The sequence below is a fragment of the Chiloscyllium plagiosum genome, chromosome 26, assembly GCF_004010195.1.
Source record: "Chiloscyllium plagiosum isolate BGI_BamShark_2017 chromosome 26, ASM401019v2, whole genome shotgun sequence".
Lineage (NCBI taxonomy): Eukaryota > Metazoa > Chordata > Chondrichthyes > Orectolobiformes > Hemiscylliidae > Chiloscyllium > Chiloscyllium plagiosum.
In genome coordinates, this window is record NC_057735.1 from 45,160,694 (window position 1) to 45,177,255 (window position 16,562).

The 16,562-nt window shown below is 38.9% G+C and overlaps 1 protein-coding gene across 1 annotated transcript in view; it reads right to left on the reverse strand.

Moving 5' to 3' along the window:
• The window catches only part of LOC122563310 (AT-rich interactive domain-containing protein 2-like), a 258,669-nt gene that overhangs the window by 20,937 nt on the left and 221,170 nt on the right, over positions 1-16,562 (reverse strand). Inside the window, exons 14-16 of the mRNA XM_043717025.1 lie at positions 14,851-15,056; positions 10,640-13,011; positions 1,719-1,915 (exon numbers count right to left, since the gene is read on the reverse strand). Of these exons, the coding sequence (XP_043572960.1) occupies positions 1,719-1,915; positions 10,640-13,011; positions 14,851-15,056 (2,775 nt within the window). The remainder of the gene's footprint in view (positions 1-1,718; positions 1,916-10,639; positions 13,012-14,850; positions 15,057-16,562) is intronic.

Consider the following 16,562-nt stretch of genomic DNA (forward strand, 5'->3'; position numbering starts at 1 on the left):
CTTTCAGAAGAATCTGAACATGAACAAGCAATAAATTTGATTCAATAAATAAAGATTCATAAGGAACTTCACATGAAAGGTTAGAAGCAGCACTCCAAAAGAAAATGTATTTATCCTTAATTCTGTCAGGATGCCTTTCTAAATACAACTATTAGCCCAAATCGTAATTCAGTCTGGTACAGAGAGGCTAAGACCAAGAATGAAGTCTTGCATGCCTGCAGAAAGTTGATCACAACCTCAGGATATCCCCAATGAGGCACACAAGTGTAGTCCCTATATAATGTAGGGAAATGTGGCAACCAATCTGTATACACAATAAAGAACCTACACATGATAATGAGACATATTATGGTTGCTTTCTGGTTAGCATTGCTGCCTCACAGTGCCAGGGACCAGATTAGATTCCACCACTGAACAACTCTGTGTGGAGTTTGTACATTCTCCTAGTGTCTGCGTGGGTTTCCTCCATGTTCTCCAGTTTTCTTCAAGAGTCTAAAGATCTGCAGGCTAGGTGGGCTAGCCATGGGAAATGTTGGGTTTATGGGGATGAGGTGGGTCTGAGTGTGATGATCTTTGGAGAGTCAGTGTGGACCCGAAGGGCCGAATGACCTGCTTTGATTATAGGGATCCTATCTATGTTCAGCTAATTGGCTTGTTTTTAGAAACATAACTCTGGTTGTAAGACAGACAAAAGTCAAAGCTTGTCACTGATGATGCTATGGGATCTTGATGGAGCAAGACAAGGCCTCAATTTAACACCTCATCCAAATGAAGACAAAAATTCTTCAGAATGTGGTGAGAGAGAGAGAGAAAAAAAATCTGCTGATAAGATAATACCACTTAATATTTTGAGCATGGTGGCTGGTTGAATTATGTGCTGCAACACTTACCCCTACATTTTCTCTGTGCCTGTAGGGAAATATCTGATTTGGCCTCAACAACTTCCCACAAGAATACTATGTGATTAAGAACTTTGTACATGTGCATGTGAACACACAACCTCTCACACAGTTACAAATTCATGGCCCACCAGTGGGCCAAGCTATTTATTAATTTAATTCTACATTCTTTATGGAGTCAGTTAATTCACAACTAATATATTGTTCCGAAAGCACAATACTCCTTTCAACAGAGTTCAACAGAGAAAGTAATATGCATACCTTGAACTTGCATTGAATGTGCAATGGTACCAAATCTATGCTCAGAAAAATCCAATCTAGACAAACAATTTTAAGCTGTCTATTTTACATTCATGAATGACTCATTAAAGGCAATAAACATTATTGCTGGAGAAACTCAGTCGGTTTGGTAGCATCTGTGGAGAGAAAAACAACGTTAATATTTTCAGTACGTGCGATTTACAAGTCATACAGCATAGAAACAGACCCTTTGTTCCAATTTGTCCACGCAGACCAGATGTCCCAGTCTGACCTGACTCTTTAGAACTGTCTTCACTTCTGAAGAGCCATACAAGAGTTGAAATGACAACTGCTTCTCTCTCCCTCTCTCCACATACTGCCAGACCTGCTAAGTTTCTCCAGTATTCTCTGCATTTGTTTCAGGATTTTCATCATCTGCAGTAACGTGATTTTACCCTTATTCAAAGGTATCTTCAACAAATGTGGCAGAACATCATGCTGCTATTTAAGGCAATATAAGGTATTTATTGATTAAATCAACACAGCAGTTCTATTGTTCACTTGGAATAGGTGACTGACCTCTTACAATTTTTCCAAAGACACATGAAACTCTGGCTGGGTTTCCTGGTAGACTCTGTTTCTGCAGGTGACAGTGGTACCTGAGAGCTCTGGGGCCCTGTATACTGCTCCACTGTTGGGGAAAGTTGTGAATGCAGGTGCTGGGTTACTGTCTGCTGACTGGACAACGGAGCAGGAGAACCCACTTTAGGAACCCCCTGCAAACGAGAGAGAGAGTGTGTTATAGGCTACTTATTGTAAAACCTTGTGCATCCACATTTAAAAAAAAGTAAGGTTCTACATAAAAGCAATACCTTTAAAAATGACTCAGATAGATGTTGACGTAATTGTTCTAGTGAACGGAGGATGGTCAGGTCAACATAAAGCGTGAGGATGGAGCTATGTTCCTGTTATTTTAAGTTCCTGGTAAAGGGAGCTGGGACTCCCATTGTTCGATACTGTACAGCAGTTTTTGAAAGTTTCTCATCCAAACAATAGTAAACACCTGTGCCACTTATTGAAGGAAGGTAACTCCTACATATGATAATCCATCTGATAGCATCTCAAAGTCATACCCTCTAATAAGTTTCAATGTACACTAAGTTAGATCATATTTCCAAACTGCATGATAGCAAGTTACAGTCAATAGCTAACATTCCTGTGAAATGGCTGAAAATGAATCTACTGTACAAGTCACAAACAAAATGATTTCTTCTTGATCTGCTCCTATGTTACGTATTAAAGTATTTCTAATCAACCTGCTTCGATATGTTATACTATACCTCTGTGGCAGGTGATATTTGAGTCTGGTCCTTCGGGTCCAGAGATAGGAACACTATCAATGTACCAAAAAGCAACCATATTCGTTATTATGATCACAGTTTTAGCTCTTGACAAAGATATCATACTTACAACAGAAATAGTGCATCCTTAAACTAGTAAGTAATTAGCAATTTAAAAACGGTGAAAATGTACAGAATTCATGTATCTATTCATTTCAGTATCAGGCGATGTAATTTTTGCATCTACAATATACTTAATTATTCAACCTGCACATAGAACAACATTCATAGGATTAGATTACTTCCACAGGAAAAACTGAAGGCAAGAATAGAAACTTGTGCTCACTGAAAACAAAGAATGGCTTGCAGAATTAGATGAGATCTATAAAAGAATGCAGATTGGATAAAATCCACAAGTTTAGAATATAGATTGAATATTAACACTTACAGGCATAAAAAATGGCAGAGGAATGCATTAGATGATTGAACTAGATGGTGTCACATTTGAACCGTTGCCTATTTAAGGCAAATAATATATGATAGATGTGATATGTAAGTTAGAAGGATAGAGATAACGAGAAGTAATTTTGTGCAGATGAAGGATGTGTTAACAAGAAAGAAATATCAAACACGACATTCTATCTACTCTCCTGGTATGCCTCAGAAATCAGACAATAAGATCTATGGATGGAAATAGACTTTTGAAATGTGGATGTTAAGATATGTGCTAAAAATTTGCTAAACAGACTACAAGTCAAATCAAGAGGCACCTAAAATCACAAGAATAAAAAGAGTAGCACAAAATGTTGAAATCAGTAATTTATTCCAAGCTGAAAAGTTTGAGGTCTATGAGGGCAAAGTAGAGTAAAGCAGATAAAGGATTAACTCAGATGTAATTGGATGACAGATGTCACAGTGGTTGCAGGTGAGTTACAATGGATGCGTGAGGATGGTATAAGCTAGGCAAGTGTGAGATATCATGACAGCAGATTTTCTGGCAGGAGGAGCTATAAGCAGGAGAGGAAACAATGTTTTGCGGTGTTAAGGCAACCTTAGATAAGGTTCAGAGACACAGAGTTATAATAATAAACATTTTCAAATAGGAAATTAATACATTTACCCTCTTTCTGATATAGCATATTTAAAAGTGATAAGCTGAACTTTTCCACAAGGGCTATACAGCACCAACATTCAATCAATCATTCTGCTCACAGTAACTGAATGATGAAACAAATCTAATGAGCTGGACAATGAGGATGATTCGGAGTATAATGTGGTAGTCATGGAATTGTATTCATTGATATGCTATGTGACAACTGCAGCATTTCACATGCTTGATCACATCCTCCTCCTTCTCCTCCGCCTCCAAATCTCTTCTTTGTCACCCAGCAGGGTGGGATTACTCTCATCTGGTTTCCTTCCTTTACTATCCAAGTATTTCATGCAATGACTTCTCTTTCCGCTTCCACATTGTTACATCTCATATCTCCTCTGGCTTCTTTGTCAGCTCCCTTCTATTTAACATGTACATTATGCCACTGGCAACATTATCTTAAAGCACAGCATTAGTTTTCGCATGTACACCAAGGGCACCCAATTCTATCACTCCATTACATCATTATTTACCTCCCACATTGTTGCTAAAATTATCCAATTGCTTATTTGAAACCCAGTAAGAGATGATCAGAAATTTCCTTTGACTACATAATGGAAAGGCTAAAGCAGTTTTCTTCTGCCACACTCCATGCTTAATTCCCTAGTTACAGGATCCATCTCTCTTCCTGGCGACTCTCAGACTAAACTTGACTGTTTGCATCCTTGGTGTCATAATTAAGCCTAACGTATCATCTATTCATGCCAATACTAAGACCATTTCTTTCCATTTCTAATATGGACTAACACTGCCTCGGATCATCTCGTCCCATTCTTGCATTTTATAGCTCTCACATTCTAACTTGAGATAATCCAAAACTCATCCCCAATGTCTTAACTGACACTGAGTCCCATTCACTCAATGCTCAATTATCAATGATAGAGCAATAGGGATCTACAACACAAAATAAAGGCCTTTTGGCCCATTGAGTTTGCACCAGTAAAGAAAAAATACCTAACATTTCTAATATCATAGCTTTTTATGCCGTCTTGAATCCTTCTTAAATGTTGAGAGAGTTTCTGCCTCTATCACCCTTCTAGATTCTCACCACCTTCTCACATCACCTTTAAACCTCCTGCCTCTTACCTTAAATCCATGAGCCCAGTCACTGATCCCTCCAATAAGGGGAAAATGCTTTTTCCTTTCTACCGTCTACTTCCTGTCTCTGCCCTCAATTTTATATATCTCAAACATGTTCCTCCTCAGTCTCCTCTGCACCAAGGAAAACAACCCCAATCTATCAAATGTCTCTTCTGCCCCACATCTCCAGTATAATCACATCGCTACTATATGAATTCCAGAACTGCATATGACACATTAGCTGCGGTCTAACCAGTATTTTATTTAGTCCCAGCATCACCTCCTTGCCTTTAAACTCTATGCCTCAGCTAATAAGGCAAGTGTACCATGTGTGTCTTAACTATTTTATCTACATTTCCTAATAAGTTAAGGGTCTGCTGGCCATTCACAATAAGGTCTCTCTGATCCCTGTACTTCTCAGGGTCCTCCTAATATATCATGTATTTCCTGGCTTTGTTTGTTCCGCCCAAGTACATCACCATACACTTATCCAGACCGAACTCCATTTGCCACTGATCAGCCCATCTGTAACCACCTGAAATCTAATGCTATCCTCCTTACTTTTTACCGGCTCACTATATTTTTGTATCACTTGCTAACTTACTATTAATCCTATTACATTCAAATCTAAATTCCTTATATATAACACACTGCAGGGGCCCCAAATCTGAAGCCAGTGCAAGTCACAAAAACACCACTCAACCATCACCCTTTTCTTCCCGCCATTCAGCCAATTCTGGATCCAATGAACCTAAATGTTCATCCTTCTTTTCAAATCCCTCAAAAGCCTTAGCTCTCTTCATCTCTCTAATCACCTCCCACAATCTTCTGAGATCTGTGTTCTTCTAATTTGGGCCTCAAATATTCCTGATTCTAAATGGCTTCACTATTTGTGGTTGTGTTTGCAGTTGCCTAGGCTCTGCACTTTAGATTTCTTTCTCTATTATACTCCAACTCCTTTAAAACACTAAAGCCTATCTCTTGGACTGTGGTCATCTGATAACTAACATTATCTATGTGGTACAGTGTCATACTCTGTCTTTAATGCATTGCGAAGTGCCTTAGGATTTTAAAAGATTTTAAAGCCTAAATTAATTTAGGCTAGTTTTCCTGTTGAAATCTGACAGGTTAGAAATTCATAAAATTCTATAAAAATGCCTCAAACGAATTCTACTGCATACTGAATCAAACTAGAAACTGCTCAGAACGTGAATGTAGCAAACAGAAAGACAGCAAGCAAAGGAGTACTTTACAATCTGGAATTCAATACTTAATTTAAAGGGCAACTAAGCATCAGAAACTAAAATCAGATTGTCATCTCAGACCTAAGGGCCCAGATACCAGTGGTTCGATTGTGAAGGCTATAATTCACAAAAACTACAAAAAAAGGGGTAAATTCTTATTAACATAATTCCATTCCCCTTGCAGTAAATGGCAACATTCCATTTGCTTTCCAAATAATTTGCTGTCCCTGCATATTAACTTTGCAACTCATGTACCTGGACAGAGATCCTTTAGTACAGAGCCTTGCAATCACTCTCCAGTTAACCAATATACTACTTTTCCATTTCTCCCACCAAAATTTACTCACATTACATTCTATCTGACAAATTTTTGCCCACTCATTTAACCTGTTTAAATCACTTAGGAGACACTATCTCCACTTGACAACTTATGTTACATCCAACTTGAGTCATCAGACATTTAGCTGCCATTCATTCAGTCTCCTTATCCAAGAGGATGGATTTAACTTAACTATAACGTCCCCCACAAACATCACGTGCAGTGTCTATTGAGTAAGGTAATGTGGGGTGGGAATGGGAAAATACAGTCTGCTGATAGGTAATAAATTATAATTGAAGATTTGTAACATAGAGGCACAAGTCCTCAAAATACATTAATATGGTGGATGAGTCTATCCTTAAAGTTGTCAAAATGTCTGGGACAATTCTCTCATGGACCGACCAGAGAAAAATCATCTCTATAAGAGTGAGTGCGCACAGTGTGTGGAGGGTGTGCAAGTTTTGAAGAAAAGACTGGGGACTGCCTTTTGCATCCAGAATGAAGCCAACTGCTGCCAAGGCTGGGTATTTTGCCTGCCACAGCAGGATAGTGAGGAGGCAGTTGCAAAAGTGTTGAGGAAGAGGGAGTCTGCAGAGTGGGGTATGGAATGGAGGGGTTGCAAAGGTGGTTGCTGGGCAGTAGATATGGGGGATGATAAGTCTACAAGTAGGATTTGTTGAAGAGGTGTAAGGTGAAAGAAGATTGTCTTTAATTTAAATTTGACATTACGATCCATGATGCAGTAAATGGGGCTTTAACTGCCTGATTATCACATTCCAGCTTTGTGTCCGTGCGACGGATACACATTAGCTGTGACTTCACCAGTAAGCAGAAGTCATCTTTAGGGTGATAGATTTTTTTTGTGTGACGGGTGTGAGTTATATTTGAAATAAAGTTTCTCTTGTGGTCTTCTACCATTTTAAAAATACTGTGCACAGAAACTAGTGCTTTCCAAGCATGTTGTGCAATTGCATTCAGTTTAATGAAGCATTGGTAACAATTGCGAACATTGATGAATTCTGCTTCAGAGTCCAAATAGCCCATATATGTCAACACAAATACAGAAATTATTACATGAGCTAGTAAGAATAAAAAAATGCAGCTCTCAAAAACTCCCAGTAAATTAGACTGTGGATAAAAAATTGGCCCCTGGAGGTTAACACTGAATGCAGTTAAAACTGTAAATGATGACACCTCAAGGACTGTCATCAGCTGACCTTTGTCATTGGCCATATTTTCAAAACTGTCTTTGTATACAGCCAGCTGCTACAGGGAAGATTCAATTACTGATATGAAAAAGAGCCGTGTTGAAGGGGTTTTCCAAATCCAGATAGTGACAGGGACAAACTCTGCAGGAAGGATTTAAATTCCAATGGACAGTGACTGTTGGGTCGAGTATGGCACTGGTTCAAACTCTTATCAATGTGGACAAAAAATAATCTTGTAATAATGCATTGGCTATTGCAATCTTTAGACTCATATTACACATGTTTGATGCCAGGCTGTGATCAGCATTTGAAGGTGTGAGTGTGCTTGGTGTGCTAAAAGTCATCCCTTGTCTGTCTTATGGATTCCAAGTGCCCCTTGTTTCTTTTACAAGATAACCTATTTGGAACTACCAAGGGATTTGAATTAATCCACAAGAGTTCAACCCACACAAACCTTGAGATAGCACAGGTGATCCATTTATATCAGAATACTGCCGTATAGGACAGAACTACAAAGAGAACATTAAAAATTACCTCAGAGGAAAGACCGAAACAAACATAGATATTTGTATTTAAAAGAAAAAAGCCATTGGAGATTATCCAGCAACTTGGATAGATTTAAATTCCCTTAAAGTAACAAGCCACAAAGGCTTCACTGTGTGTTTAGAGTGGGTGCACTTCATTTTTCCATTGTCACTCTTCGGTCATGTCCAGCAAAAATATATTGAAAAATGTGTAAGGAATATATCTGCAGCTTTGCCTATGGGGCAGGAAACGGTGTTCCAGATTGACTTTTGACTTTCTATGGGCTATAACAGCCCCAAAATGAAAGTCTAACATCATTTGAGAGTTTAATGACAGAAAACCAAACATCTACTTATGAAAATTACCATTTCCATATTTAGACATTCATATCAGTTAGCGAGTTTTGAGAAGATTTGTAGCTCAGGTTGAGGTTCTGGATGTAGGTTTGCTCGTTGAGCCGGAAGGTCTGTTTTCAGACATTTTGTCACCCTACTAGGTAACTGCTTCAGTGAAGCACTGGTGGTGTAGCCCGCTTTCTATTTATATGTTTGAAATTTCTTGGGTTGGTGATGTCAATTCCTGTTCTTTTTCTCAGGGGCTGGTAAATGGGATCCAAGTTGATGTTCATGTATCCTGGTGGCTAGTTTGCTGCCTGTTTGTCCAATGTAGTGTTTGTTACAGTTCTTTGCAAGATATTTTGTAAATGACAAATATTAGTTCACTTAAGGAGTGTATTCTCTCTACAATCATAGGACGTTCTGAAAACTTGTTACACACATTCTATTCTTTAGGATTTAAGTTGCTGATCATTAACAAACTTTGGAAATCAGTGGACAAGACGGTGTTCAATTTAACTGCCCCACTGACAGTATAATCAGGAAACTTCAGTTTCTGGTTGCCACCAACAACCACTACTTCTGGGTTTGACATACGTTCTAATTTGACTGAAACTATAGTGAACAACAGTGCTTATATAGTCAGAGTTATGCTGTACATTTCTTTTCTCCACATATAGTTAGTGACTATTTTAATCTATTCCCATTGAATTCTCAAATATTGCATAGCTGCAGTATGCAGTGGGCAAAGCTGTATGTTACAATCTTTAGCAAATTCAAATTTGTAATTCTTACACAGAATTGTCATTACAAGACGACATCTGGCATCGCTTTGAAATTTAAAATAAGTTTTAGAAAGCATCCAACCCAGAGTTAAGTGTGTGTTAACTATACATATTACAACATCCAACCATAGTTCAGAAAGACAATACAGAACCACAGATGTTCTTTGCCAATAAGAACTCCTTAAGATGGCAAGACAAATTTCATTACACTGTCTTTTACCATCTCCAAATCACAGGTCCCTACTGAATTTGCTGTAAACATCCAAAACATCGACAGTATCTGGGAAATCTGTTCACCATATTTGTTGGGATTAGCAGATATCCAATCACCTATTCGCTTTCATTCAGAATGACAAGCATTGAATAAGCAGAAAAAGATTGGTGGTAGGGTATACAAAACAGATCTTATTCCTATATTGGAGATGCGATTTGCCTAACTGCATACTAAATAGCTTTTCAGTTTTCTCTCTCCAAATAACTACAGAAATCAATTTTTCTTTATAGATTTTATCTTGCCTTATATACTTGTAATAAGACTTCATGATACACATTTTCTGAAAAACTTTGAAAACACTATTTACATAAACTGTTGTCATTTATTTCCAAGATAGTTTTCTGAAACAAGACTTTCTGGGGAAACAATTTGGTTGCATGGCATTGCTTCTAATGGAGGCTACCTTAAAGACATATATGTTGATACTAATTAATACTGACAACCCGATATTCCAGGGGCAGACAGGTCTGCACTGTATCATTAAAAGTAACACGATGTGAACAAATTTCCCACATTCCAAACGTTCCTGTCCTCAGATTCTTTGAGCATAGTGTTTTTTTTTTAAATATAACCAGACTATATTTCTGAACTAAACTAATAGCCCCCTCTATCCACTTCATTTACCCTTGAAGAAAGGATGCATTTACATTAGTACAGTGGCTTTCAGGTTCCCAAACAATCCACAGACAATCAAGAATTTCTGAAATAAGTTTGTTGCAATATATGCAAACTGGTAAGCCAACTAAAAAACTGCAAGAGATATTCATTCCTTCGAAAAAACTATTGTGTACACTTTTTAATATGGATATTGTTTCAATTACAGAACATAGTGGCACAGATTCAAGGTGAGGAGCAGGGGTTTTAATGAAGATGGAAAAAAACCATTTTTGTTACCCAGAAGGTGGTGATATTTGGTTAAAATAAATTTGGATTCTCTCATTTTAGTTCATGTTTCTCTAAGTTTTCATTAGTTCTCACCACCAGATGTTTTGGACTAGAGTTTGGTTTCCAGAGTTATTGCATTTTAAAAAAAAGTACTCCATTAATTCTTAAACATGCTATCAGAATGTGACCAATTTTATTTACAATTTTCTTAAAACCCAATGCAACTGCTTCAAACGTTGTGCATAATAAATCCAAAGCATGCTGGAATTTCCTTAAGTATTCAAAATATGCCTACAGAATTTCAAATCACTTCTGAACAATTTAATTTGGCCAAAGTTAAAGACATACTTACTGCTATTGTTGCTGTATTAATGGTTGCTCCAGCAGGGACAGCTACCATCATGGTGTTGCTCCCAGCTTTTGTTGGATCGCTAACGGTCATAATCCTCACTCCTACTTTATTTGGGATACCCGCCATGGAAACACCAGCTGTGTCATCACCAGGCCTTTTGATGGCTTGTCGACATGACTGAGCTTCGCTTGGGGAAAGCTTTGAAGCAGAAAGTGTACTGTTGCTCTGACAGATGATCATTTGTGAAGATTCTATAGGATTGGACTGTACAACAATATTGCCATTATGTTGAGACTGAGGCAAAGTAACATTAAAAGTGACTGCTGCAGTTCCACTTGTTAATACAGAGTTCCTGTGTGCTTGCTGAACTGTAGGATTTGGTACTATTACTGTAGTGTGTGCATGTGATTTCACATTGGAAATTGAAGAAGGTCCATTGCACATTTTTCCCGATTGACTATTCTCACCATCCGGGTGACACTTTGCATCCTGGTGCTCTTGATTAAGAATCTCGCCATTCCCTAAATGGTTAGGTGTGACAGATTTCTCATTAGGAACATCCTTCCCTATGTGTGAACGATCACCTTTAGCAAAATCAGAGTCTCCATTCATCAAAGGCCTTTTTAAAACATTTTTCATCTCTGCTGCACCAGGTTTATCTAAAATCTGATCCCCATTTGTCAAGTTTGCTCCACTGCCAGCTTTTGAGTCTTGGAAAGATGATGCTTTTTCCATGAAACCACAATGATTCATCCCTGAGCTGGGGTTCTCCTTCCTACTTTCCCCATTAAGTAGCATCCCAGTCTGAACAACTTTTCCATTTAGGTGTCCATTGCTTGCACTGTAAGCATTACCCAAGAAAGAATTTTCGATCAGTCCAATAGTTTGTTCTTGAGGTTGAGAACTGAGCATTTTTGTAGCATCTTCAGCTTTCTGACCAATGTTTTTCTCTCCTTCAAACTCATCGATTTTTGTGTTGCTTTGGTTGAATGGAACATGTGATGACTGGATAACATGGGTACTGATGACCGGCTTTGCACTGTGTTCTCCAGAAATACTGTTCACAGGATTTGTATTTACTTGTGTCACATGTGTGTTGGTTAAATTGGTATTCGGTACAACAGTGACAGTAACTTGTTGGTTGAGAGGTGATCCCTGGAGAATAGTGCTGGGGCTGGTGGTAGAAATAAATTGGCCAGGAATAATTTGTACAGTTTGTAGGCCTCCGTGTGGCTGTAGGATTTGTAAGTTTGACTGGCTTACAACCAGCTGAGACTGGGTTTGAACACTACCACTAGGTACAGTGTTGGCCATCATTTGATAAACAACCTGTGGACTTTGAGCCCTGGTAACTGAAGATGACACTTGAGGGACAGGAAGTAGGATTTTACCTGCTTGGGAATGAGGTGGTGGTTTTGGAAGTAGTAACTGTTTAATTACACTGGTTTCACTAGTACTGCATTGAGTGCTTCCTACGGAAGGCTGTTGAACATGAACTTGAATGGGAGACTGTTGAACAGAAAGCACTGGCCCACAGGTACTGGTGTTCACTAGGGTGGGTGGTGGCAATTGGGCTGAAGAAATTCCACCTTGATTTGTTAGCACAATCTGATGAAAACTAGCAGGGTAAACTTGACCTTGATGTCCAACTATCACTTGGACACTTTGCTGGGCTTGTTGTTGGGTGGAATTACTGACAATAGTCAATGGTGTTGGACTAATATTTTGAAACGTCTGAGAAGAAACAGCGTTGTGGCTGCCTATCGTAAAAGGCTGACTGCTTGGCAGCTGGACAGCAGTGGCAGATACAACAGCAGTGGGAGCTGCCGTGTACTGAAGATGCACTTGCACAGGTTGGGCAGTGGGAGGTTGGATAAGCTGTCCTTGAGAAACTATGGCAGCACTTGTAATAGGGTGTATTCGTGAAGCAAACTGTGCATTAGGCAGTGTTTGACGGAGAACAGGAACTGTTGTCGTTGAACAGACAGACTGATGTCCAGCAAGGGATTGGTGAGTAACTGCAATATGAGGAAGATGAACAGAGGTGGTCACAGTGGGCAGCTGCACTGCTGTGGTGACTTTGGTTGCTGCCATTTGCATTACAGTATTCCCAGGAACAACTGTTGTTACTGCAGAATGGAAATTTGGATGAACAGTAGTCGCTTGGATAGTACTAGCTTGTATCCCTCCAGTGGCTATGGGCACCTTGCTTGCAATTGTACAGTATTGATGTTGCTGGGCGGGAGTACTTATTCCAGGAGGCAGCTGGCTTATGTTCTGGGTCTGAGTTGTGTAGAGGATTTGTGTGACTGGTTGACTTGTAGATGTGAGGGCTCTGTGCATTTGAACAGTTGGGCTAGATACCGTCATTCCTAGAAACAAGAAAAAGATAACTGGTTAAGAGCCAAACATACATATATAAAAACCTTATTGTCATAGCATACTGTTAAAACTGAACAGTTTCTACTAATCCAACAGTAATGAAAAGAAAAAATAGTTCTAAGAATTATTCATCCTTCTCATTTCATTTACTTCTATTGCTAATATCTTAGTGAGATCACTTCTTGTTTTTATAAAGTTCAAATACATGCCCATTCTACGCAATCTCTCCTCAACGGACAACTTCTCATTCCAGAATGCTTCAATTCGAATATCACCAGCAAGGGCAGTTTTATTGCCCAAATCTAATTGTCAATGAGATGCTGGTGGTGAAATACCTTCTGGAACTGCTGCAGTTCGTGCAGTGTAGGGGCATCCACAGTGCTGTTAGGGAAAGCATTTCATTTGTTTCACTCATCATTGGAGAAAATATGGCATTCTACCTCCATCACAGAAAGGTACGTGACCTGAAGGTGCTATCATGGGAGCTTTGGCAAGTAGATGCAGTGCATCCTAAAGACAGCGTACATTACACTGTGGGAATTTAGTGGAAGATGTGATCGTGCTAGCTGGGTGTTACTTAAATGGACTGATTTGCTCTGGATCGTGCAAAGCTTCAAATATTGTTTCAGCCACACTCATCCAGGCAATTACAGTTCAGGTGTGTGTGCCGTCACACTCCTGACTTTTTAAACATTTACTCACAGGATTACTGGCTGGCTGTCATTTATTGCCCATCCCTAAATGTCCTTGAGAAGCCTTCTGTAGCCCACGTGCTCTAGGTTGACCCACAAAACCCTGAGGAAGGGAATTCCAAGATTTTGATTCTGAGGAGTTTCAAGTTGTACACAACATTCCATAGTAATCAGCAAACTGTTCACTTCTGAACATGCTGAAGGCGGAAGTTCATTAATGAAGCAGGTAAAAATAGTTTGGCCAAAGTCACTGCACTGGAAACCTCCTGCAGCAATATCCTAGCAGAATAGCTTTCAAAAATCACAACCTTCTCCTCTTTTCATTAGTTGTCACCAGGATATGATAGTACTGTACTTCACAGATCTGATCCATTGTTTGTGGGATTGTTCAAATCCTCTCAATTAATCCAATTAATTGTCATCACTTTCCCTTCAAGACAAATATAGCAATCTTGTGTAATGAGATCAAAATTGTACACAGTGATTTCACCAAAGCCCTGTACAATTACAAGATCTCCATAATCATATACTCCTAACTATTTTCAATAAAGACCAAATTACCATTTCCCTTCTAAATGTCTTCTAAAAAATTCAAATATTTTTCATCCACTTGCTGCCCCTTGCCCCACCTGGCTCTGCTATTTATACCTTCCAAAAACTAACTGATTATCAAACAAAATTTATTTTACATTTTCCTTCTGATAAAGGTAAAGCAGTGTGAGGGGTAGAGGAAGAGCAAATAATTTATACATACAGTACAGTAACGTTCCCAACTGCTTCTAAATTAAGGAAAACCACAGTACTCCTCACAAGCCAACTCAAAGGGGTGACTGTCAATCAATGTAAGGTTAGTGCACTTGAACTAAATGCAGGTTTCAGGGTCAGTATACAAATTAAGTGGAAATTCCTCAGTAGTGCCTATAGTTCACATCTAATGAAAATGCTTCAAGTTAATCAAGTAAAATTCTTTTGGACCATTGCAGCCATTCCTTGGTGCATGAAGAGGAGTGTATGTTCAGTACAACCACAAATGTTTTGAAAGCGTGGACAAAATTACATCAGTGCATCTGCATTTATTTTACTGAAAGGAAGCTTATACAATGAATTTAAAATGAAAATGCCAATCCTTTTTCTTACCAACAGCAATGGAATTCACTGTTGTACTGGAAGCAGAGCTTGCTTTCACTGTGACAAAGGAATTATTTGGTGTTTGCTGTTCTTGTTGAAATGTTCCAACAGGAAGAGGTACAACTCTACGCTTGATCCCAACCACATGAAATTGTGATTGCCCATTAGCACCAGCATCTTCAATCTTCTTTATTGTGTGGTTAGGAAAAGTCAATCTATATCATAAAAAGATAGAAAAGCGTTAAAATGAATGCATTTTAGTGCCTCCCCTTCCTTCATGCTTCCTTTCTGCATTTATATTGGTTGAACACAAGGTGGACAAGATTACACAGGAACGGACTTAGAAAGAATGATACAGCAGAGGAGGCCATTAACTCCATCAAGTCTGATCTAGCTTTTAGCAGAGCAGTCCAACCCAAATCCATTCTGCTGCTCTTTCCGTGTAGCCTTAAGTTTTTCCCATCAAGAACTCATCCAATCCCCTCGGAATGGTAGTACTGAATTCGCCTCCCCTGCCTTTTCAGGAGCTGCACTCCAGGTCACTAACTCACTGGAAATGGTTTCTTAATTTTTTTTTTCTCTAATTACTTAAAACTTGCCTCTCCTGCTTCCTGACTCTTCTGCCACAGCAAAAGGGTTCTGCTCAGCTGCCCCAACAAAAACAGTTCTGATTTTGAACATAATCTCTTTATAACCTTTTATGTTCCAAGAGGAACAATCCTATCTGCTTTCATCTGTCTATATAACTAACACCCCTCATTCTGGTATCACTCAATCTAGTATATCATTTTTGCATCTTTTCCAAGGCAATCATAAAGTTCGCATTCCTGATGAAGGGTTTATGCCCGAAGCATCGATTCTCCTGCTCCTCAGATGCTGTCTGACCTGCTGTGCTTTTCCAGCACACACTTTTCGAGTCAGATCTCCAACATCTGCAGTCTTCACTTTCTCCATCTTAAAGTTTTGATGTCAAGGATTGAACAAAATATTCCAGTTGAAGCCTAATGGTGCTGTTGCAAAGCTTTAGAATAGCACCCTTGCATTTTTATATTTTCCTTGCTACTAACCACCAAGAATCCCATATGCTTTTCAAAAATCCTTCTCAGTATCCCCTTTCACCTTCGAAGATTTGTGTGCTATATCCCCAAGGTTCTGTCCTGCAACCAATTTAAAAGTGAATTGAATGCCCCTCTGTATTCTGTTTTCCAAAATTTAATTGATCCAAGGGGTTGGGAAGTCATGTTGAGGTTATACAGGACAGTGGGAAAGCTTCTTCTAGCATTCTGCATTTCGTTCTGGTTGTCCAGTTATACCAGGAAATATATTATTAAGCAGGAGAGGGTTAAGATGATATTCACCAGGATGATACTCAGGATGGAAAGTTTGAGTTATAAAGAAAGGCTGGATAGGCTGACACTGTTTTCACCCCAGTGTAGGAAGTTGAGATGTTATATAAAAGTTTACCTTATATAAGTTTATAAAATCATGAGGGGTGTAGATAGGGTCATAAGTAGATGCCTTTTCCCTCGGATGGATGATTTCAAGACTAGGGGCACATTTTTAAGATGAGAGGAGAGAGATTTAAAAAAAAAGAAATGTGGGCAATTCTTTTTACACAAACGGTAGTTCGAGTATGGGACATTCTTGGTGAGGAAGTAGTGGATGTGAGCACAGTTATAACATTTAAAAGACATTTGGATGGATACACGAGAAAGAGAGGT